The sequence below is a fragment of the Thalassophryne amazonica genome, chromosome 17 (assembly GCF_902500255.1).
Source record: "Thalassophryne amazonica chromosome 17, fThaAma1.1, whole genome shotgun sequence".
NCBI classification, from domain to species: Eukaryota; Metazoa; Chordata; class Actinopteri; order Batrachoidiformes; family Batrachoididae; genus Thalassophryne; species Thalassophryne amazonica.
In genome coordinates this window covers 9,211,756-9,237,537 of record NC_047119.1, presented here as the reverse complement: position 1 = coordinate 9,237,537, position 25,782 = coordinate 9,211,756, and the positions used below count along the sequence as shown (strand labels likewise).

Sequence of the window (25,782 nt, the reverse complement as noted above, 5' to 3'; positions counted from 1 at the left end):
TTACATATATTAAAAATGTCAAGCTTGTGTGTTGCAAATCAGAGAGGTTTATTTAGGTATATTTAAATATTTACATATTACAATAATAAAAATTACCTATAAAAGCTATTAAATAGGTAATTTTTTGTAAAAAATTTGTAATGGGAGACAGCCGAGTTATCGATGGTGTGGCCCTCGGACATAATTCAGGTTCCCTATGTGGCCCCTTGTAAAAATTAATTGCCCACCCTGATCTAGGATGTTAAAAAAAAAAACATTTGTAAGATTTTCTTCAGAAGAATGCTGTGTATAAATTAGCAGATCTGATGTTCCTCTGACACATTTACCGCACTGTCAGCTTCCATGTTTGGCCTGATGCCACGTTTCTATTGGACATGCTGAGCTACATCACAGCGTGCAGCGGTGAAAGTTGGATTGATTTGAACTTTGACCACAGTAAGTGATGTCAAGCGATTGTGCACGCTCCCTGCGCAGTGTAGCGCAGGCGCGGTTTTTGTGCAGTGCTTCTCAGTGAAAATAATGGGTTTTAGAGCAATGCACACTGCATTTGTGTGCATCAGCATAAAAGGCCCTTTACCCCCAATAATACACTAAGCCATATTTAGTATGCATGGCCACAATATGCTGCAGACATCAGTCTAAAAAAAAAAAAAAACGCATGAGGAACAGATAACATACGAGCAACAGCACTGTCTCCAACACTGAGTTGTGTTTCCACGGAAACAAGGTTGCATTACTTTCACATGAGAGTTGTAATTTTATCAAATATCAAGGAACCAAACCCTTAAAATGACATTGAAGGTCAGGTTAACACAAATTAAATGTTTCAATGTTTCAGCCCAAAATAAACAAACATTTAAGACTCAGGGGAGAAAAAAAAAAAAAAAAAAAAAAAGAGTCCCTTATTTAGCACCACATTACTCACAGGCACCATGACGGAAAATGATCTTAAAAGAAACCAGGGAGAATCTGTTTCATTTAAACATTCAACAATAGAAGGAAATCTGACGACACTAAAGATAAACCTGCATCAACAGAACACCATCATCATGATTTAGGTTTGGTCTGTGACTCAGACATGTCAAGACTATTATGCAAAATAAAATGTCATTCTGGAAGCACTCCATATGCTGAGAAGTACAAGTCATTCCACTCAGGGTTGTGTGACAGTGTACAACAACTGGCATTACCCAAACACTTTATTTCCTTATATCACTCAACCCGAGTGCCTTGATGCACCATCTTGTAGTGTAGTTACTGATGTTTACGCGTTCCCTTCCAGACCAATCACCTCAAGTCTATGTTAAAGTGTTCCGGAACAAAAACCACACCAGAGTTTCTTTCAAGTCATTTCAGGCGAAACACTGGCACTGTTTTGGTCAACAACGCCAATGTTTGTACTAAAAACATAACTTCTCTAGGTGGCCAGAGAAGAAACAACCAGGACCAGCACAAACACCACACCAGAGGCAAGATCTCCGCCATGCATCACCCTCATGTGTTCCATTTAAAAATGCTGGAAAAATTCATGCATATCCACTTTTAATCAGCAAAGATTTCATTACATTGGCCTACCAAAAGGTGATGAGTTTATACTTAATTCTGCTTGAGCATGTTTTAACCAATATAAACTCAAAAGTACCTGCACAGTGTTCCCAAAGGGTCATTTAATTTATTTTAAAATAGTGGAAGCAAAAAGTGTTTTCATAAATTTTTTCCAAGACTGTTGGAAATAGCTCAAGGTTATGAAAACTGAAACAAGAGGCTGGGTAAGGTGTTACTCATCTTTTTTTCTTTTTCAGCTTCTGGGGGGTGGAGCCCCCCCAGACCCCCTAATTACAGCCCTTTTAACCCCCTGCCACTTTAAACATTTTTTTTTTTTTTTTTTTAAACACAGATGTTAAGTATTATTAAATGTTTTCAGCTAGTTGACAGTAGGGCTGTACAATATGGCCAATATGGCCAAATTATCATATCACAATATTGTCATATCAATATGATATGGCTATGATTTCACACAAAGTGCAGCAACAGTGAAAATTAAAACATTCTTAAACAAAATAGTAATAATACCATACTCGTTTTGCACTCATCATAAGGTTAAGATACAGTGCCCTCCAAAAGTATTGGAACACTTGGTATTTCACATTATATGTTCAATCTATCTGTGTCTGTGTGTGTTAATTGTTGCAGAACCTACCATCGGTTATTGGAGCAACTTTAACTTTTGACCCCTGTACAAACTGAAATTGACCTTTGCCACCATTCTTGCCATTTTTACCCCATAATACTCAGTCACAGATAGTCCAAACTATACCTTTTGGAATCGATGTGATCAGACAAATAATGTGGTATAGGTTTCAATATGATTGGAACATTTTTTAAATTTTGACCCCGGTGTAATTCTTCAATTGACCCCTACATGGCTGCCTATTGAAAATTTAAGTGGCTAATGTGCTTTTAAAAAATGGTGCTTGTTTCACCATTTGAAAGATTCTGTTATCTGCTTCACTATTGCTCTATTTAGGTAATGTCACTTTGTTTTATACTCATCAACTTGCAGCACCGACAGCAAAAGTATTGCCATAGTAGCTAATGTAACTTCCCAATGGGAGGAAATGCCAACCGCACAGAATGAAAAGATTACATTAAAAACATGTAAACAAACAGTGCTTGTTTGGGGCGGTGTGCATCAAGAAAACCCTTTAAGTCAGATTTCCATAGTTTTGTGTGAATTATCACAAACTGGGAAATGGCACTGCCCCCCTGCACAGCTTACAAGCTCGGTCTGTGTGTGACAAGAGATGAGAAGTGGGAGTGGCCTTCATGCAGTTCCCTGGCAAACACGAAGTGTAATCCTTCCTTTAAACCCTGCTGTGGAAGGTCATTAAAGACAAGCATGCATATCATGCAGATGAAAGCCAGACAGAGCAAATGGAGGTGTGAATGAAGCCAGCAAAATGTTTGAGAGCTTCAGTATAAATTCAGCTAAGACCTGAGGTGATAAGCCATTTGCCCTCTGCACAGGTATCAAACTTAACCTGACATAACTACTTTCCAACCTCCATTAATCAAAACAGCAAAAGTGCTTAAAGGCAAATATGAAGCCTTCTGCCAAGATTACACTTGGCACCCACCACACCTGCTGATGTCTTTTTATAGACACAAGTGTGGTGGCACCTTCCAATAACTACTGACCTTAAGCCACAAAACCACACTGGATTTATGGTCAAATAGCAATAACCAGATAAACTGGGAGGGAAAAAAAAAAAAGCACACTGTGCAAATGTTTTTTAAGCTTTGTGTCAGCCATGTATTTGCCAGCTTGACATTAGATAATTTGTAACTGACAAAGTCTGAAAGTGTTATTTACATCTTTTTCAGAACTGAAAGGCACTGTGCTTTAGACACACACACACACAAAAAAAAGGTGTGTCAAAAAGCCATTTTAAAAATAATGATCTTGAGATGCTTCTACAACCCCTGGCAAAAATTATGGAATCACCGGCCTCGGAGGATGTTCATTCAGTTTTTTAATTTTGTAGGAAAAAAGCATATCACAGACATGACACAAAACTAAAGTCATTTCAAATGGCAACTTTCTGGCTTTAAGAAACACTATAAGATATCAGGAAAAAAAAAATTGTGGCAGTCAGTAACGGTTACTTTTTTAGACCAAGCAGAGGGAAAAAAATATGGACTCACTCAATTCTGAGGAAAAAATTATGGAATCATGAAAAACAAAAGAACGCTCCAACACATCACTAGTATTTTGTTGCACCACCTCTGGCTTTTATAACGGCTTGCAGTCTCTCAGGCATGGACTTAATGAGTGACAAACAGTACTCTTCATCAATCTGGCTCCAACTTTCTCTGATTGCTGTTGCCAGATCAGCTTTGCAGGTTGGAGCCTTATCATGGACCATTTTCTTCAACTTCCAAAGATTTTCAACTGGATTAAGATCCGGACTATTTGCAGGCCATGACATTGACCCTATGTGTCTTTTCGCAAGGAATGTTTTCACACTTAATCTCTATGGCAAGATGCATTATCTTGAAAAATGATATCATCCCCAAACATCCTTTCAATTGATGGGATAAGAAAAGTGTCCAAAATATCAACGTAAACTTGTGCATTTATTGATGATGTAATGACAGCCATCTCCCCAGTGCCTTTACCTGACATGCAGCCCCATATCATCAATGACTGTGGAAATTTACATGTTCTCTTCAGGCAGTCATCTTTAGAAATCTCATTGGAACGGCACCAAACAAAAGTTCCAGCATCATCACCTTGTCCAATGCAGATTCAAGATTCATCACTGAATATGACTTTCATCCAGTCATCCACAGTCCACGATTGCTTTTCCTTAGCCCATTGTAACCTTGTTTTTTTCTGTTTACGTGTTAATGATGGCTTTCGTTTAGCTTTTCTGTATGTAAAGCCCATTTCCTTTAGGCGGTTTCTTACAGTTTGGTCACAGATGTTGACTCCAGTTTCCTCCCATTCGTTTCTCATTTGTTTTGTTGTGCATTTTCGATTTTTGAGACATATTGCTTTAAGTTTTCTGTCTTGATGCTTTGATGTCTTCCTTGGTCTACCAGTATGTTTGCCTTTAACAACCTTCCCATGCTGTTTCTGTTTGGTCCAGAGTTTAGACACAGCTGACTGTGAACAACCAACATCTTTTGCAACATTGCGTGACGATTTACCCTCTTAAGAGTTTGATAATCCTCTCCTTTGTTTCAACTGACATCTCTCGTGTTGGAGCCATGATTCATGTCAGTTCACTTGGTGTAACAGCTCTCCAAGGTGTGATCACTCCTTTTTAGATGCAGACTAACGAGCAGATATGATTTGATGCAGGTTTTAGTTTTACGGATGAAAATTTACAGGGTGATTCCATAATTTATTCCTCAGAATTGAGTGAGTCCATATTTTTTCCCCTCTGCGTGGTCTAAAAAAGTAACCGTTACTGACTGCCACAATTTTTTTTTCTTGATTTCTTAGTGTTTCTTAAAGCCAGAAAGTTGCCATTTGAAATGACTTTAGTTTTGTGTCATGTCTGTGATCTGCTTTTTTTTCTACAAAATTAAACAACTGAATGAACATCCTTCGAGGCTGGTGATTCCATAATTTTTGCCAGGGGTTGTAAGTGCTTTCAGATCAACAGTCCTTATAGAAGTATTCAAGACTTAAGGCAACACAACCTCAAACAAATGTTCTTAAGCCTGGAGTGGCCAGGACCCAATCAGCAGATATCAGAGCAATTTAGACAGCTATTGTATTAATCAGTTTCGGTTTTTTTTTTTTTATTATCATTAGTTGTGGGGGTGATAAATGACTTCAGAGGTGCACAATAGTCATGTGTCCCTGGTTCTCAAGACCAGGCACCTAAGTGGCTCTACTCTACTCTTTACTACTCTCCTATTTTACTCTTCCTTTTTAGATATACCTTTATATACTAGCATAGTTCCACCTTACAACTGGAATATTGGCTCTCACTGCGGTATTGTATCACTTCCTGTTCCGGAGCACAGCGGTGTTTTGCTGTATCTGTTAGCTGTTTAATCTGTGCAGTTAGATTGATCTAGATAACTAGATAATGATTTGTTTCACAGTGTAATCTTCACATGCCTTAACTAAAGCACTCCCTCTGCTGAATCACCTCTAAATTATTTACACATTATTCACTTTGTGTGTTTTTAGGAATCCGCTAGCTTAGCGCAGCTACTAGCTCTTAGCCAGTTTAGCATGGCGGCTTCTCCTGTCTCTCCCGCACTTTTCTGCTCTGGGTGTGAAATGTTTAGTTATTCCTCGGCCTCATTTAGCAGTAATGGTACTTGTAATAAGTGTAGCTTATTCGTAGCTTTGGAGGCCGGGCTGGGCGAATTGGAGACTGGGCTCTGCACCGTGGAAAATCCTACAGCTAGCCAGGCCCCTGTAATCGGTGCGGACCAAGGTAGCTTAGCCGCCATTAGTTCCCCTCCAGCAGATCCCGAGCAGCCGGGAAAGCAGGCTGACTGGGTGACTGTGAGGAGGAAGTGTAGTCCTAAACAGAAGCCCCGTGTACATCGCCAACCCCTTCACATCTCTAACCATTTTTCCCCCCACTCGGCGACACACCCGCCGAGGAACAAATGTCTGATCATTTCTTAATATTTACTTTAATGGACTACCCGGCAGTGGGGAATAAGTTTCATTACAGTAGAAGTCTTTCAGAAAGCACTGTAACTAGGTTTAAGGATATGATTCCTTCTTTATGTTCTCTAATGCCATATACCAACACAGGGCAGAGTAGCTACCTAAACTCTGAGTGAGATAGATTATCTCATCAATAGTTTTACATCCTCATTGAAGACAACTTTGGATGCTGTAGCTCCTCTGAAAAAGAGAGCCTTAAATCAGAAGTGCCTGACTCCGTAGTATAACTCACAAACTCGCAGCTTAAAGCAGATAACCCGTAAGTTGGAGAGGAAATGGCGTCTCACTAATTTAGAAGATCTTCACTTAGCCTGGAAAAAGAGTCTGTTGCTCTATAAAAAAGCCCTCCGTAAAGCTAGGACATCTTACTACTCATCACTAATTGAAGAAAATAAGAACAACCCCAGGTTTCTTTTCAGCACTGTAGCCAGGCTGACAAAGAGTCAGAGCTCTATTGAGCCGAGTATTTCTTTAACTACTAATGACTTCATGACTTTCTTTGCTAATAAAATTTTAACTATTAGAGAAAAAATTACTCATAACCATCAAAAAGACATATCGTTATCTTTGACTGCTTTCAGTGATGCCGGTATTTGGTTAGACTCTCTCGCCGATTGTTCTGTCTGAGTTATTTTCATTAGTTACTTCCTCCAAACCATCAACATGTCTATTAGACCCCATTCCTACCAGGCTGCTCAAGGAAGCCCTACCATTAATTAATGCTTCGATCTTAAATATGATCAATCTATCTTTATTAGTTGGCTATGTACCACAGGCTTTTAAGGTGGCAGTAATTAAACCATTACTTAAAAAGCCATCACTTGACCCAGCTATCTTAGCTAATTATAGGCCAATCTCCAACCTTCCTTTTCTCTCAAAAATTCTTGAAAGGGTAGTTGTAAAACAGCTAACCGATCATCTGCAGAGGAATGGTCTATTTGAAGAGTTTCAGTCAGGTTTTAGAATTCATCATAGTACAGAAACGGCATTAGTGAAGGTTACAAATGATCTTCTTATGGCCTGACAGTGGACTCATCTCTGTGCTTGTTCTGTTAGACCTCAGTGCTGCTTTTGATACTGTTGACCATAAAATTTTATTACAGAGATTAGAGCATGCCATAGGTATTAAAGGCACTGCACTGCGGTGGTTTGAATCATATTTATCTAATAGATTACAATTTGTTCATGTAAATGGGGAATCTTCTTCACAGACTAAGGTTAATTATGGAGTTCCACAAGGTTCTGTGCTAGGACCAATTTTATTCACTTTATACATGCTTCCCTTAGGCAGTATTATTAGACAGCATTGCTTAAATTTTCATTGTTAAGCAGATGATACCCAGCTTTATCTATCCATGAAGCCAGAGGACACACCAATTAGCTAAACTGCAGGATTGTCTTACAGACATAAAGACATGGATGACCTCTGATTTCCTGCTTTTAAACTCAGATAAAACTGAAGTTATTGTACTTGGCCCCACAAATCTTAGAAACATGGTGTCTAACCAGATCCTTACTCTGGATGGCATTACCCTGACCTCTAGTAATACTGTGAGAAATCTTGGAGTCATTTTTGATCAGGTTATGTCCTTCAATGCGCATATTAAGCAAATATGTAGGAGTGCTTTTTTGCATTTGTGCAATATCTCTAAAATTAGAAAGGTCTTGTCGCAGAGTGATGCTGAAAAACTAATTCATGCATTTATTTCCTCTAGGCTGGACTACTGTAATTCATTATTATCAGGTTGTCCTAAAAGTACCCTGAAAAGCCTTCAGTTAATTCAAAATGCTGCAGCTAGAGTACTAACGGGGACTAGGAGAGAGCATATCTCACCCATATTGGCCTCTCTTCATTGGCTTCCTGTTAATTCTAGAACAGAATTTAAAATTCTTCTTCTTACTTGTAAGGTTTTGAATAATCAGGTCCCATCTTATCTTAGGGACCTCAAAGTACCATATCACCCCAATAGAGCACTTCGCTCTCAGACTGCAGGCTTACTTGTAGCTCCTAGGGTTTGTAAGAGTAGAATGGGAGGCAGAGCCTTCAGCTTTCAGGCTCCTCTCCTGTGGAACCACCGCCCAATTCAGATCAGGGAGACAGACACCCTCTCTACTTTTAAGATTAGGCTTAAAACTTTCCTTTTTGCTAAGGCTTATAGTTAGGGCTGGATCAGGTGACCCTGAACCATCCCTTAGTTATGCTGCTATAGACTTAGACTGCCGGGGGGTTCCCATGATGCACTGAGTGTTTCTTTTTTTGCTCTGTATGCACCACTCTGCATTTAATCATTAGTGATTGATCTCTGCTCCCCTCCACAGCATGTCTTTTTCCTGGTTCTCTCCCTCAGCCCCAACCAGTCCCAGCAGAAAACTGCCCCTCCCTGAGCCTGGTTCTGCTGGAGGTTTCTTCCTGTTAAAAGGGAGTTTTTCCTTCCCACTGTCGCCAAGTGCTTGCTCACAGGGGGTCGTTTTGACCGTTGGGGTTTTTCCGTAATTATTGTATGGCTTTTGCCTTACAATATAAAGCGCCTTGGGGCAACTGTTTGTTGTAATTTGGCGCTATATAAATAAAATTGATTTGATTATAATATACAAGATATACCTTACTGAATTTTCATGCAAAAAGATTGACTGTGATCACCAAAGAAAAAAATATTTGCCTTTGTCCACCGCTCCCACTGAGTGTCTCAATTTCACATTTGGTGAAACGGTGCTTCTTTGCCTTCTTTCCTCCCCTCTACTACCATACCATAGCAATGTGGTGCAAACAGTGTTTTTATGTGCAAATGAGGTCCCTCAAATAAAACGGAGTGTTTCACATCCATTCATGGAAGAAGAATGGAGGGCACAGGTGCACATGCTTAAGATCTCACCATCGCAGATTTACAAAAGAGGACCACGCAAATGCACAGCTTTATAACGCCGGTGAAAATGTACATTTCTGCCTACATACAGTTTTACCCATGAAGCTAGAGTTTTATACGTTTAATCCCCGATGTTTGTGTAAAGCTGCATGAACTCAAATATATATATATATATATATATATATATATATATATATATAGTAATAATCATTAAAACAAATTACTGTAGCTCACCTGGATGATCCAATACGTCACAGTTTCAGCTAAAAAAAATGTGCATGGCCAAACTCCAAAGGTTAACAAACATGCATGTCAACATCGACATGTTCCGCCTATCAAACAAAAGGGTTCTACTGGTGGTGGAAACACAAAAAGAGCCAGACTTAACAATTCTGACCTGGACCGCTCGGTGGAAAAGGGTCTGTCAGTATACGCTGGCTAAACTGTCAAGGTGCAACAGGTCTATGACTATTCTCCCAGTTCCTGCTGCTGAAAAGCATCCCCACGGCATGATGCTGCCACCACCATGCGTCACTGGTCTCGTGGTTAAGTGTTTGTCTCAAAAAATGTGAGCGGATTTGAGAATGCAGACACCCACTCATGAAACTGCTGGAGTCTTGATTTGTTAATCAAGGACCATAACTCTCGTAAAATGGGCCGAGCTCTAATGATAATATGTGTATCACCAACCTATAACAAGGACTTGCACCAAATGACATCAAATTCCTCCAAAAATGTGAGATGAGTTGATGTCAGAATACTTGTACCGAGGGAGGGACCACAACACAATCCCCCTTTGGGCCATCGTCCAGTGGGGGATAGAAATAGTGACATAGACAAATGGCCATGAAGTTTCACAGAATTCTTAAAGATTTTTGTAAGGAGAACAGTAGGTTTTGTTTTGCCAAAGCACATCATGAAAACTATCTCAAATCATGTTGTAAATCAAATCAGGAAATGGGGTCATATGGTTTTTCGGTAAAAAGCTACAGAGACAGAAAAGACTTAATGCTGAATAATCTGCAGTCGTGGCTGCCGCTGCAGTTATACGCCTCCAGCTTATCAAGCCAGCAGGATGCTATCCAGAAGTTGTTTGGTCACCCACCCAGCTTTCAGCTTTAGCCTTTCATAATAAGCAGAGGCAACACAGTGTGGTCACAGGCAAATGTGTGCCAACTACATATCACACTGCAAAATAATCAAATATGTTAATTTGCTGTAGGTGGCGACAGGCGGAGGAGCGTCTTGAGCAGTCGAATGTTTTTTTTTATGTTAATCCTGCCATCTGATTGTGTGTTTGAGCGTGGCATGTATTGTCTATGTATGTTTGAGCGTGGCATGTATTGTTCATTGTTTGGGAGTGATTTGTGCAACTTCAGTCTAAATCTAAGCACTTAATTCGCCTCGCAAACTTACCTGTGACTATGAGGAAGTGGGTGTACTGGCCGCTTGTGCTATTGTGGCTAACCGGACTCCTGCTCGCGCTGGAGGTGACTATGCTGCGCTACAGCTGGAAGGATTTACTTGTCTTTCGGGACGTGGACTATCCTGCACCAGTGGATTTACAGACTTTCGCTGAGGTCATCTCGGCTGGACACCGCCGCACAAGCGGGTCGGCGCACAGACTGCGGAGGAAGCGGGGGCGGAGAGGAGGAGTGAGGCAGAGGTTGAAGAGACTCTGCGGTACATCCAGGTGTCCATCGCTCCCCTCTATTCGGCTCGCTAATGTCCGCTCATTGTAATCTTTGCTATGGTAATACAAAGGGCGCATACAGAGCCTATTAAAAAAAAAAAAAAAAAACACCACTCGGTACTGCAGACCATAATGTTTTGCACTTAATCCCATCTTACCGCACGAAGTTACGGGGGGGGGGGAGTGGTTAAGAAACAGGTTGAACAGTGGGACTGTGAGGTGCAGGAAAAACTTCAAGGCTGTTTTGACTGCACACTATGGGATGTGCTTTTAGAGGGCAACAGCTTAGAGGAGGCCACCGATGTGGTGACATCATACATCGGTTTTTGTGAAAACATGCTGGTCCCTACTAAAACTGTGAAAATATTTTCTAACAACAAGCCCTGGATAACTAAAGCACTTAAAATAACACTGAATGAAAAGAAAATAGTATTTAATTCTGGAAATCTGGTTGAAGGCAATATCATTCAAAACAGACTTAAAGAAATTAAATCTGCCCAAAGAATATACAAGGATAAGGTGGAGAGGCTCTTTCAAAGGGGTAAAGCCGAGGATGCCTGGCGGGGGGTCAAAACTCTGGCTGGTCTCCCCACATCCTCCTCATTATCAGGACTCCCGGTAGAAGTATGTATGCATATGGCTGAGGACCTTAACAACTTCTACTGCAGTTTTGACCGGGGGGACTACACACAGGACAGAGAGGAGCTCTCTGCACAGCTTTCCTCCATGGCTAAGATTACTCCTGACCTGCAGTTACTGCCTGGTGATGTGGAGCGCATCCTGAGGCAGGTAAAACCGGACAAGGCCCCTGGACCAGATGAGATCTGCGGGCGCCTCCTTAAAACCTGCAGTGGTCAGCTGGCCGGTGTCCTCTGCACACTGTTCAATCGCTCCTTGGCTGAACATTCCATCCCCTCCCTCTGGAAGTCTTCCATCATTTGTCCAGTGGCAAAGAAGAGCAACCCCACTATCAGCAATGACTATCGGCCTGTAGCTCTGACGTCATTGGTCATGAAGAGCTTTGAGAGGCTTGTCATGGCCCAGCTGCAGGTCGATGTTGGTGTGCATTCTGACCCACTCCAGTTTGCATACCGGCCACATAGGGGGGTGGATGACGCAGTGCTGACCCTGTTGCATGGTGCCATCACTCACCTGGAAAAGCCCAAGTCCCATGTCAGTTTAGCCTTTGTGGAATTCTCAAGTGCATTTAACAACCTGCAACCACATCTCATGGGACGTAAGCTGCTTGAGATGAACACCAACCCTCACCTCATCCTTTTGGTTCTCTCCTTCCTCTCTAGGAGGGAACAGAGGGTCAGGGTAAATGGTCATCTCAGCTCGATCAGGACAATATCCACAGGTTCACCCCAGGGCTCAGTCATCTCTCCAATTCTCTTCACTCTGTATACTAATGACTGCAGGAGCACTACCCCCGGAATAACATATCAAATATTCTGATGACACTATTATCATGGACTTCACTAACACAGATGGACTCCTACAGGCTGAACTGGACATTTTTTCACTGTGGTGCAGAGATAATTGTTTGGATTTAAATGTATCCAAGACCAAGGAAATGGTTGTCCTTTTCCACCATGGACACTCCACCACTCCCACACTTACAGTTAACAATGAAGCAATAGAAAAGGTCCACTCATACAAATACTTAGGTACAATAATTGATAAACTCACATTTCAACTCAACACAGAACAAATCTTCTCGAAATGTCAACAGCGCCTTTTTTTTTTCTTCGTAAGCTTCGCAAATTACAGGTTCACCACTCAATTCTTGCATTTTTTTTTTATAAATGCTTCATAGAATCCATCCTCATGTTCAATATCACAACCTGGTTTGGTTCACTCAGTCTCACCCATCATAACACTCAATAAAGTCATCAATATCAGCAGCAAAATCATTGGACAGCAGCAGGACTCACTCACCTCCATTTATAACCACAGAGTTGTGAGGAAAGCCAGGCAGATCTCCACAGACCTCCCTCACACTCTGCACCAGCACTACACCTTCTTACCATCAGGTCGCAGGTTTAGGTCCCTGCCTCTTAGGACTAAGAGGACCACCTCCACTTTCTTGCCCACTTCGATCCGCCTGCTGAACAGCAGCTAATGTGACTAGTTCTTTAAGCAGGCTGTGCTTGGCTTTTACTGGCTTTTGTAATTATATTTATTAAGTGTTGATGAAGTGCTGATTTTTATGGATTTTATCATGTATGAAATGTGTTTCTGCTCATGCTGGCGCTTTGTCTGCAAATGAAGTTCCTAATGGATAAATAAAGTTATTTTGATTTGATTTCACCCCCCCCAACCTCACCCATGACAAAACTATGACAAACGTACAGAAGCTCATACATTGAGCAGTGGTCATCCTTACCTCACATGTGTTGTAGTCCTCAGAATCCAACAACAGGCAGAGTTTAGGCAGAAGCTCCGGCCAGTTCTGGAGTTCTCCTTTAGAGGCAATGGTGGTGATTAGGATACCTGTCAGTGGAAAATTTGACTCTTAGATACACAGCTGTAGTAAGACAACAGAGATCACACAGGCTCTCTCACTGTTGAAACAAACAGGACAACAACTTTATGCAGATCCCATGAATCAGAGGTGGGGCAAAGTCATTTAAGTCATCAATCTGCAAGTCCCAAGTCAAGTCGGCTTGCAAACAACTGGTGGTCATTATGACTTGAGACTTACTGATTCATGACTTGGTGACTTTGTCAGACCTCTGCCATGAATCCTTCAGCAGACCTTGCACACAACAATCTGAATGTTAAAGCCATCAGCTTCCACAGAGATTGCATTCATAGAAAGGTGAGTGAAGACCAGAAAGCAGAGTTAAAAGTATTATTGGCATTATAAAAAAATAAGCCATTTTGCTCAGCCTTTAAATTGTTTAAGATAATATGCTCTTTTTTTCCTCAAGGTCCAACAACATAAGCATTTGCTGCTTTTCTTCCTTTCATATTATCTGTGAAATGAATAAGCTGGCTTTCTTTGTTAGCTGGACAACAGATTTAAAGAGGTCATCAGAGATTCACTAGATCAGTATGGCACTGCTGTTTTTCTCTGAGGTTGCCACCATGCTTCTTAAAGTGATTCTCTTCACTCTGCACATTTGTGTTGTTGCAAAGACCAAGTTAATTGCACTACTGCTGCTGGCAGCCCATTTTACTTAACATGCACCTCACAATAAATATTTCAGTGTCAAAGCACAAACTTTGAATAGGCTTTTAGTGCAAAAGTCGTGGCATCGCGGAGGGATGCTAATGTGAGCAAACTTTACAGGACTCCGTTTATCTTAAGTTTTCCTATAAACAGGCAAGCATTGTGACAACTATTAATATAAGCAGGAAACGGGTTAATAAAACACTATATGTCCAAAATAGATGTGATGCGCAATGACAGGAGATGCAACGCCAACTGGTGACAAGTTTTTTGTTTTTTTATTGGGGGTAAAGTTGGCATATTTAAATTAAAATCTACTAAATACTGAATCCCATCTCCTTCTTGGAATTTCTATTGTTAAGATATTTCTTGACGCCCACTGTTATTAGGCCCAATTGATACCAAACTTTGCCAAGGAAGGGATTATTACCGTGACCTTGTGGACTGGGTATTTTCAAAGTGAATTTTTTTTGCCACTGTCAAGCATAGGCTGATTTCTTTCTGTTATGCATCTCCAAGGATTGGCTATGTGTGTAATAAAAAAATGATAAACCGAGTAAGAGGTCTGTACGGAGAAATATCAGAGCGAGGTGTAAGTACAGACCAAACATCAGTGAGGTCTGTGCGAAAAAGATGGAGGTCCGATATTTCCCCGTACAGACCGAGCAAACAAGATTAATAGTTTATTATATGGCCGTTATCCATATAAACACACAAACTTACAGTTTCACCCAAATATGCTGCTGACTGTGATGGGCTCGTTCGGTTTTTCACCTCCATGAAGAACTTGCTAACAGATGGTCCCGCCGTTAGCAGGTAACCTTTCAATCCATGTGTTTTTTCGATGCCGTTTATATATTTCTGGAGTACGTTGATGTCCGACTTGGTTTGTCTAATCATGTTTATAGCTTCCTGGTTTGTAACGAAAATATGCATTGCTGACTGATTGTCATGGTAACTGGTCTGGATATGGGAAAATATCAGACCGGTAGACAGCCAATCAGAGCGTGTAATGCCATATAATAATGGACAATTATTCTAAGTCTATATAATACAGAACATTAAACAAAACGAAAATAAAATTAAGATGTACAATCAATAGAAGTTTTTTTTTGGTACAATCCACTTTTAAAAGACTGAAGAGCAGTTTCAGTGCTGTAGTTTATTTGTAGACTAAACCCACAGCATTGATGCTCTGATTCCAACATGTTTACATTTTTTTAATGTACAGAAAAATAAAACTGAAAATTTTGCAACTATTCTTCACTAGGCTGAAGGCAGGTGCACCGGCTAGTATGCAAGTGAAATGTGAGTCTACTTGTCTTCAAAATTTATGTTTGTTGCCAAGACTAAATAATTTTGTGTTTATGACAGAAATGTCACTTATGGACACTTGATATTGGCTACTCTGCTCCGACAAGAATGGCTGTGGTCAAACTAACTTGTCTTTAGGTTAGGTTTAGGCTAAGTTTGAACTTGCAGCACTGCAGTAGGGGGGAAAGGGGGAAACTGGAGCAGCACTTTACAAAGAGATCAGCACATTAGTGCTGTGCAAAGCAGAAACTGATTTAAAGGGAATTTGAGCCACAGGTTCAGTAAGATGTCACAACTGGCTGGCAAAACACCACCACCAAAGAAATAGGTCAAACTCTGGTTTTAGTGGTTCAGCACAAACAAGAAAGTCAGGGTAGGCAAGATGATAATCTTTTTGAAAGGAAATGCATGGCTGTCAGTGGACCCAAAGGGCTCAACTTACCCACAGTAGCTCGGATGAGGGGAGAAGGATCTCCGATGTTTTGGAGACACTCGCTCTTGATGAACTCAGATACACCATTAGGAAAGTTGTGATAGTGGGCTTTCACATTGTTCTTGAGTATCAGTCCACTCAACGAGCGTGTTGGCTCATCTTCAGAGGAAAATGGGACCAAAATATGGATTAACATTTTAAACTAACTCCCACATGGTGATACAATGATAAAGGGTACACTGTCATGGTGGGCTGTGCTTCTATCATCATACTACAATTTGAGATACTTTAGTGTGTCCGTTTCCTCCCCGACACCTTCCACCATACTTAATATGTGGATGTCAGCTAACCCCAGAATTGCCCTTGAAGGGAACGCTTTGGCAAATATCAAAGCCATCGGGTTAAAGGTCAAAATCTTGATTTATATTTCACTCCCATGTCCAAACTTGGCACACAAATGTAGGCAGGGTTCTGGAATTGTCTATGCAAGATAAAATTTAGCAGAGATCACTCACAGGGGTCAAGGTCATATGTGCCTCTTGGCCTACTCCTCCCATGTCCTTTTGTTGATTTCTATCAAACTTGATATGTCAATGAAGCCTGATCCCCAAAACTGCCCTTTAATAATTCATTTTGGCAAAGTTCAAGATCACACATTTTAATTTTCAACCCAATTTTGACAAAATGTGGCAAAAAGTGCCCAGGCAAATCAGACCAGAGGTCAATCATTTGGGGAAGGACACAGTCGCTGGGATCAAATGTCTGATTGCCAATGGCTTTACTGTCTTCATACCTACAGGTACAAATACCTTGTTACCTTAATAACAGAAATGGATCATCCTATGCTCTTTCCTTCTAGCCAACATGAAGAACAAGCCCAGGAACATAAACACCAAAAAGTCTTAAATTAACTGTGAGGGAGAGTACAGCGGAACACAATAACAGTGCACTACAAACATATCTATGACTGAAAACGGCTTTGAACACAGATTCACCAATTATATGCCATTTATTAAGACTCTGCTCTTCACCGTTTCGTTAGGTTTTCGTGAGTCATCGACTGTTACAACCACTGAACTCAAATATGTATAAGCTTGCTCAGCTGCAACATTTCTGTCTTTGCATGTTTGACAATTCTTTGTTGTGCTTTGTTATAGTTAGTATGGCCAAAGCAGATTGTCACTCCACTGCGTCTGTGTTAGACAAACCAGTATTTGGGTGCTTTACTGTACAGACCATCGTGCCAAGTGTCAACTGTGCCAAGAATTAGATTTAAAATTAGAGTGACCCACATTCTGGTCAACGGAATTGTGGCCAGACAGACAGACCTGATAGCAAGTGGTTACACAAAAATGCCTGATGTTCACACTCCGAAGTCATCAGAAGAGAATAATTCAAGATGTTACTGAACAGCACACTGCAAGAACAGGCAAATGGAGAGCTTACCTTCTGATTTTAGCTTTGTCAAAACAAATATCAAGTAGTTGTTGAAGTCTGGGTACTGGTTCAACTGCTCAAGTCTCTGGAAAAACATGGTTGAGGAAGACAAAGTGCCAAATGTACACATTTAAAAAAAAAAAAATGAATGGGGGGTTAAGCAGTAAAGCAATGATCTAAAAAAAAAAAAAAAAGTGAGTTATGCAGAATTTCATTTGGTTTAAACAAATAGTTTACGTTCATCCAGATGGCACAGAGTGACATACATTCATGGTGTTATTTTCACCACCAATCACAGCACATCAGCAAGTAATTTGAATCTGTAGTGCTAAATGTTTGTATTGACAGTCATTACATCCAGATCCAGTTTGAAGTACAATAATAATTGTACTCACTATTATGACGTTGCTGGCATAGCCATTTCCTCTTCTATTTACTTTATGCATCCATAAAAAAAAAAAAAAAACATTCGTTCAAACGTTCTCAGAGAGCACAGCGATGCCACACCCAAATTTCAAAGTATCAGTGAAGTAGACAAAATGTTCCATAATCTTTTAAACTAGCAGGTTCACAAACAAACATCTAAATTAATTTCCACAAAATGTGCCACTTTCTCATACATTATAATAAGCCCCTTCGACTGTGCTCCCTTCCCTTCACTCGAGGTTTCCACAGCAGATCCGAGGAGAACCTGCATGTTGAATTGACAAGTATGCTGGATGCCCTTCCTGATGCAACTCCACATTACATGGAGAAATATGGCAGTAGTGAGGTTTGAACTGGGAACCTTCCTCACTGAAACCAAACGCACTCACCACATGGCCACCACACTGCCTTTCCCATATGTTATAATGAGGCTAGAAATTTGACCGTATCCACTGACTGAGCCCAGCCAAAATCAAGTCACATCAATGCAACTGCCAAGCTTGCTCAGGATTAGATGCAGTCCTTTCAAATTTTCCACAGAATTGCCAAAATATACTTTGTGTTAAAAATCTGCCCATTATAAAATACCATTACTCGAGATGTATATCACAAATTGTAGCTACTTTCATCGCGAGCAAACTATTTACATGGCAAATACAGTGAGCTGATGATGTGAGATCTCGCAGACAACATGACTGAAGAAGTTCACATCCTGAAAGTTTTGAAGTTTAGGCTGTATTTGATGGAAAGTTGGATTTTCTAGTTTGTTTCTCCATCAACTTCACTCCTTTTTTGAAGGGTGAGGGACTTTTAGTCTCAACTGAAGGTCTTTCTTTGGCTCCATGAAGCTGATGACAAGTATCATGAAACAAATAAATAACCACAGCTTCAAATAACTGTTGTAAATATTCTAACAGCAGATTAGTCTTGTCGCTGATGAAAGTGGCGGAAATACGTTTCCTCCACTCGGCATCTAGGCTTATACTCCGGGACAAGGTGAGAAGCTCAAATATAGCCACTAATTCTTCATACAGAAAGGATCCAGCTAAGGTGGTTCATGAATCTGGTGAGGATTCCCCCTGGTTGTCTCACTAGGAACATCTTCCAAGCATGCCCAACTTGGAGAAAGTCATGTACAAGACCCAGAACATGCTGGAGGAATTATATTTCAAAACTGTCTCGAGAACACCTCAGCATCCCCCAAGAAGAGTTGGAGGACTTGGCAGAGGACTGGGAAGTGTGGGATCAGATACTTGGTCTGTTGCTACTGTGGCCACGGTCAAATTGAGGAGGGTACACATTTGGAATGTGTGGCCATTGTTCCAAAAAGCGTATATATTATGAACTTAAAAAAACAAACAAACAAACATGGATGTCTGCAGTAAAATATGTGCACTGTTGTTTCATCATTCTGTTGAAGGATTTGTACTATTACTGTCTTAACAGGTACGTCATTAGACGTCACGACTGTAGTTCTTATGACGTCAAGTTTGAAAATCAGGACAATGAATATCCACAAGCATTTCAAAGTGTTAAAAAGAAAGACACCGGACCATGTATTTACCTGATTTTGTCAGAGTTGCAACCTCAAAATTTCCCACACGCAGATGTCATGAAAGCAGCGTGTGCTCACCCCAGAATTTTCACACTAGTACAAGCAACAAATACAAGCTCTGAATGTGATGTCTATCAAGAGACCTTATGCTGCGTTGCACTGTACTCAGAACTCTGAGGAAAAGTGCAATGAATCAGACATTCAAGTTGGAAACTTGGGCATGGGCTGTGTAGACAGAGTTTGTCAATCTGACACGCAGCAATATGGCACTGCACACAGTCAGTGGTAAAGATACTTAACTTTGGCATCCATGTTTTCCAAAGCAGATACAAAGGATCATATTTATGCTACAGTCACACTAGCTACAAAAGACAGAGACAAGCAGTTCACTTGGCAGGGCTGTAAAATGAAAATAGTGAAATCCAAGGAAAATTTGCAGGGGGTCTAGGGGGCATAGGCCCCCAGGAGTCACGATCTCGGGTCCCATGGGGCCCCAGAAACCAAATAAATTTTTTAATATAATGACAGATTTTCAGCATCTCCTGGAAGAAAAAAAAAAAATCTCAAAATTAGTGCATATTTAAATGACCCTATATTCAACCTTTCATTTGCACCATCAATGATAATGTTGAAATAACATGGAAGTAAGACCTGGAATGATTTTCCTTTTTTTGTAAACCAAATTATGCATTAACTCAGAACAATTAAACTACATGAAAATCACGAAGACTGAAAAGATTGTTACAGAATTTCATGGAGTTTTCACAGCCATGCTTGCTTGCATGCTTGATGGGCTTCCCCAGGGCATGCATACTACATCTTTGTAAGATGTCTTAGAAATCACTTAAGAAGCGTTATCTAGTTACAACAGCAATGTTTTTAGAATTAGATGTGTTTATTTCTTCCTTAGTTTTACAAAATATACAAAACATATTCAATTTATACAGAAACTAGGGCTGCACGATAGGACCTAAAATTCCTATGGCAGTATAAATTGAATCCCTTCACGGTAACGGTATATACTGCGATATAAACCTAAGTGTAAAAATTATAATGCGTCAAACTAAATAAATAAAAATTACCAAATATATATATACACACACACACATACACTCGTATAATGTAATTTTTTTAAACATTTATTGTGCAGATCTCAAAACTACTGGTACAATTTGCCGGAAGGTATATCAAAGATGCGAGCCTAGATTTGATGTTTTGGTGAAAGAATTAAATAAATTTATGGTCAGCGGCTGAAGTTTCATCTCTTGAACACTAGATGACACTCCCGCTCCGAAAACATGAAGCACTTTCAGGACCATCGCTTCCTCCTTTACAAAACTCAACAAATCCACCAAAACATTTTACAAAAAAAAAATACTTAATTTACTCATATCTGAAGTCAGTCTGGATAAACTGATGTTAACTGGCTGATTTTGTCTTTCCTGCTTCGGTCAAAAAAAAAAAAAAAAAAAATTATATATCATTGCGTTATTAAATGTGGCGCTTTCTCAAATGTCTAATTCAGGACGTGATGGAGCCCTGGCCTTGCCCCAGTGCATCGGCTGAAATAAATAAACAACGGCTTTGCAAATATCAGCGACAGAACAGGCATCTCACAAACTCACATGAACAGCAGCGAGAGTCAGTCACCTCAGCTCAGAATACCCCTCTCCACCGCAGCAACTAGTTCACACACACATGCACACAGCTGCTTCACAGAGGAGTTTTCACTCACTCGTCACTCACTCATCTTCAACCTCTTATCCAGGATTGGGCTGTGGGGCCAACAGTTCTAGCAGGGGACCCCAGACTTCCCTTTCCCGTGCCACATTGACCACCTCTGACTGGGGGATCCCGAGGTGTTCCCAGGCCAGTGTGGAGATATAATTTCTCCACCTAGTCCTAGGTCTTCCCCGGGGTCTCCTCCCAGATGGACATGCCTGGAACACCTTCCTAGGGAGGCACCCAGGAGGCATCCTTACCAGATGCCCAACTACCTCAGCTGGCCCCTTTCAACGTGAAGGAGAAGAGACTCTACTCCGAGCTCCCCACAGATGACTGAATTTCTCACCCTATCTCTAAGGGAGATACCAGCCACCCTCCTGAGGAAGCCCATTTCGGCCACCTGTACCCACGATCTAGTTCTTTCAGTCATGACCCAACCCTCATGACCATAGAATGAAGACTGACCAGTAGATCGAGAGCTTTGCCTTTTGGCTCAGCTCCCTTTTCGTCACAACCGTACGGAGAAGCGAATGCAATACTGCCCCCTGCTGCACTGATTCTCCGGCCAATCTCACGCTCCATCGTCCCCTCACTCATGAGCAAGACCCCGAGGTACTTGAACTCCTTCATTGGGGCAAGGCCATATTCCCTACCCGGAGTAGGCAATTCACCGGGTTCCTGCTGAGAACCATGGCCTCAGATTTAGAGGTGCTGATCCTCATCCCAGCCGCTTCACACTCGGCTGCAAACCGATCCAGTGAGTGTTGGAGGTCACCGGCCGATGAAGCCGACAGGACCACATCATCTGCAAAAAGCAGTGATGAGATCCTGAGCCCACCAAACTGGAAACCCTCCTCCCCCTGATTATGCCTCGATATCATGTCCATGAACATCACAAACAGGATTGGGGACAAGGTGCAGCCCTGGCGGAGGCCAACCTCCACCGGAAACAAGTCCAACTTGTTATCGCGATTCATCGGTGGAGTCCAAATCTCTGCTGTCAGCCAAAATTATACCGTGTTAGGCCTACCTCTAAACCTTGTAGACCTAACAGAAATGCAGCAGTTTCTGAGCATTTTTCCGCCATTTCAGATAAATTTACTCACGCGAATAACCAGCTGACGTAACACTGCGTATTCACTCAGACTGGCAGTCACCGTGTCACTCAGTATTCGCATAAAATAGACTTCACGTCTATTTTTGCTCCACGTAGCCGATGGAAGCGCGACCATTGTCTCTTGCCGCTGCAAAAACACTCACACTCTCTGAAAATGAATGGGAAGTTGCCACTTTGTAGCTAATGTGAACATAGCTTTTTAGCTCGGAAGTTGGAAATACCAACTTGTTTTTGACCTCTGACTTGCAATGAAACGCAGTATTAAAATGTTGACGCCTGACTCTGCTGGCGTTAGTGTGCACCGAGTGCCCATCTAGTGCCCATCTCCCTCAGGAGCTCGTTTGGCCACAAAATACGGACTTTGCTGTTGTCAAGCGATTCCAGTCGCGCAGGGATTAAACACTGCGCTCAAGGACACTAGTTTGTGATGACACAATAACATTAGCGTTACTGACCACGCACAACGCGTCTATACCGTCAATCTCAGCGAAATGCAACCTGCTGTCAAAAATAAACAGGAATACTCTTCTTCTTCTTCGCACATACAAAAATAAGTCAATGTAACAACCGTGTACCTGTTAAAAACGGTAACCACCCGGCTACTGTTAGCTGCGTTAGCCTGTTGAATTTAGCTAACATTACCAAGTGCTCAGAAACAACAAACCCGGAGCTCGAGCTTCCAACTCGGTGCAGAAAAGGATACTTGCTGGACGGACCTCTGTGTGGAAGTATCTGGCGACTGGGACTCTTTGAGAAGCTGTAAAATCTGTCGAAGTCCGTGCTCGTCGGGCTTCCACTCGCTCTCCATCTTGATGAGCTCCTGCGGATAAAGAAAACACGAGTCACCGCAGACGATTTTAATTTAAACCCAAAGCACACAAACGGTAGGCTGACCAATATGAAACACGGAGAGGCGTTTTAACTTAGCCGACCTGGTGTACAACAGCTAGCTTTGTGTCGAAATATTAGCGTCAGTCTGTCTGGTTTTTCAGACATGGGCCTCTTCCAGCGGGCCGTACACCCTAGATATAAAAACACTAGATCTCCAAAGTGCGAGACACGGCAGCGAACGCTACACCCTCGCCATATTGGAAATGTACAAACGCGATCGGCCAACGTACTTGATGGGTTTGTTGGACGCTTTCAGCTTGATAAAATTAATTAAAATCTAACATTATGGGGAAATATATTTTACAATATGACAAATGTTTAGATATCTCCATCACTGTTTGCCAAAACTGGAGTAACTTTAACTTTTGGCCCCTGTACACACTAGAGGTCAGCGATACCAGGAATTTTTTGTATTGATCGATACCAAGTAAATACAGGCCCAGTATCGCCGATATCGATACCGATACTTTTTCATATTTAAGCTTCATAGAGCCAAAGGATCCAAAAGACCTAGGATAGAATTTCGCCAAACATTGTACGTGACAACAAAATACTTTATTATCACAATCAACATTTTTGTTTAAAAAAAATCACACAACACAACTTAAAACAAAATCTCCTGAGGTAGAGGGCTGACAAACCACAATACAACAAAATGAACACACCACAACAAATTGGCTGGCACCGCTGAGTCACGTGACGGTGCAACAACAAAAGACCAGAGAGGGGAGGGTGCGCTGCTCTGTGTTGTGTGACAAAGTGCAGTGCTGCTCTTACAGACAGAGAGTAGACTTTGATGAATCTGCGTGCGCAGCAGTCAGTGCGTGCAGGAGAGGAAAAAAAGCTTGAGTATCGATCTTTTTACACGAGGATCGTTCAATATCAATACCAGTGCTGGTATTGATATTATCGATATTAGGATTGATACACCAACCTCTAGTACACACTGCGATTGACCTTTGTCACCATTTTTGCTGTTTTATTTTTACCCCATAACGCCATAGAATTCAGCCATAGATTGTCCAAACTATACCTTTTTGGAATTGTTATGACCAACACCCCTGTTCGTCATGATGATAAACAGCACATGCATCAAGTAATTATGTTGTCTGATCATACAGGTATGTCTGTGTCTCCCAGAACCAACAACTATCACGTCAGTCTTCTCAGAATATGTTGGTAAGAAATTACAGGACGTCCACTTTTTCCACTGAAACCAGGCAATCCTTTAAATTCCTAAGATGCGATACATTATTCAAATTAATGGGCAAGTAAAACTGTCATTGGCACATAACAGTGAAAAACAATTCCATAGATGTGCAGTATCTGTTCAAGATGTGCACTGTACAGTAGTGTTCAGAATAATAGTAGTGCTATGTGACTAAAAAGATTGATCCAGGTTTTGAGTATATTTCTTATTGTTACATGGGAAACAAGGTACCAGTAGATTCAGTAGATTCTCACAAATCCAACAAGACCAAGCATTCATGATATGCACACTCTTAAGGCTATGAAATTGGGCTATTAGTAAAAAAGTAGAAAAGGGGGTGTTCACAATAATAGTAGTGTGGCATTCAGTCAGTGAGTTTGTCAATTTTGTGGAACAAACAGGTGTGAATCAGGTGTCCCCTATTTAAGGATGAAGCCAGCACCTGTTGAACATGCTTTTCTCTTTGAAAGCCTGAGGAAAATGGGACGTTCAAGACATTGTTCAGAAGAACAGCGTATTTTGATTAAAAAGTTGATTGGAGAGGGGAAAACTTATACGCAGGTGCAAAAAATTATAGGCTGTTCATCTACAATGATCTCCAATGCTTTAAAATGGACAAAAAAAACCAGAGACGCGTGGAAGAAAACAGAAAACAACCATCAAAATGGATAGAAGAATAACCAGAATGGCAAAGGCTCACCCTTTGATCAGCTCAAGGATGATCAAAGACAGTCTGGAGTTACCTGTAAGTGCTGTGACAGTTAGAAGACACCTGTGTGAAGCTAATTTATTTGCAAGAATCCCCCGCAAAGTCCCTCTGTTAAATAAAAGACGTGCAGAAGAGGTTACAATTTGCCAAAGAACACATCAACTGGCCTAAAGAGAAATGGAGGAATATTTTGTGGACTGATGAGAGTAAAATTGTTCTTTTTGGGTCCAAGGGCCGCAGACAGTTTGTGAGACGACCCCCAAACTCTGAATTCAAGCCACAGTTCACAGTGAAGACAGTGAAGCATGGTGGTGCAAGCATCGTGATATGGGCATGTTTCTCCTACTATGGTGTTGGGCCTATATATCGCATACCAGGTATCATGGATCAGTTTGGATATGTCAAAATACTTGAAGAGGTCATGTTGCCTTATGCTGAAGAGGACATGCCCTTGAATTGGGTGTTTCAACAAGACAGTGACCCCAAGCACACTAGTAAACGAGCAAAATCTTGGTTCCAAACCAACAAAATTAATGCCTCGCAGATGTGAAGAAATCATGAAAAACTGTGGTTATACAACTAAATACTAGTTTAGTGATTCACAGGATTGCTAAAAAAACAGTTTGAACATAATAGTTCTGAGTTTGTAGCGTCAACAGCAGATGCTACTATTATTGTAAACACCCTCTTTTCTACTTTTTTTTACGAATAGCCCAATTTCATAACCTTAAGCATGTGCATATCATGAATGCTTGGTTTTGTTTGATTTGTGAGACTCTACTTAATCTACTGGTACCTTGTTTCCCATGTAACAATAAGAAATATACTCAAAACCTGGATTAATCTTTTTAGTCACATAGCACTACTATTATTCTGAACACTACTGTAAAGCTCAAACAACAAATGACCTAAAAGAGAACCCTGAGGCACCCCATATTTCACTTGAGGAAAATTTGAAAGTAGTGCTGTTAAACAAAACACAATGTAATCAGTTGGATCGGGGAACCATCCAAGCTGTCTACAGT

General features: G+C 41.0%; 1 protein-coding gene across 2 annotated transcripts in view; it reads right to left on the bottom strand.

Moving 5' to 3' along the window:
• Nucleotides 1–23,014, bottom strand: part of tnpo1 (transportin 1) — a 53,706-nt gene extending 30,692 nt beyond the window's left edge. For both annotated transcript variants that reach the window (XR_004565920.1, XM_034191722.1), the window contains exons 1-5: nucleotides 22,880–23,014; nucleotides 22,651–22,767; nucleotides 17,134–17,209; nucleotides 15,697–15,846; nucleotides 13,152–13,258 (exon numbers count right to left, since the gene is read on the bottom strand). Coding sequence is in view for 1 of the 2 variants with exons in the window: in XM_034191722.1 (XP_034047613.1) it covers nucleotides 13,152–13,258; nucleotides 15,697–15,846; nucleotides 17,134–17,209; nucleotides 22,651–22,755 (438 nt within the window). In the remaining variant the exon portion in view is untranslated. The remainder of the gene's footprint in view (nucleotides 1–13,151; nucleotides 13,259–15,696; nucleotides 15,847–17,133; nucleotides 17,210–22,650; nucleotides 22,768–22,879) is intronic.
• Between the last annotated feature and the right edge of the window lie 2,768 nt (nucleotides 23,015–25,782).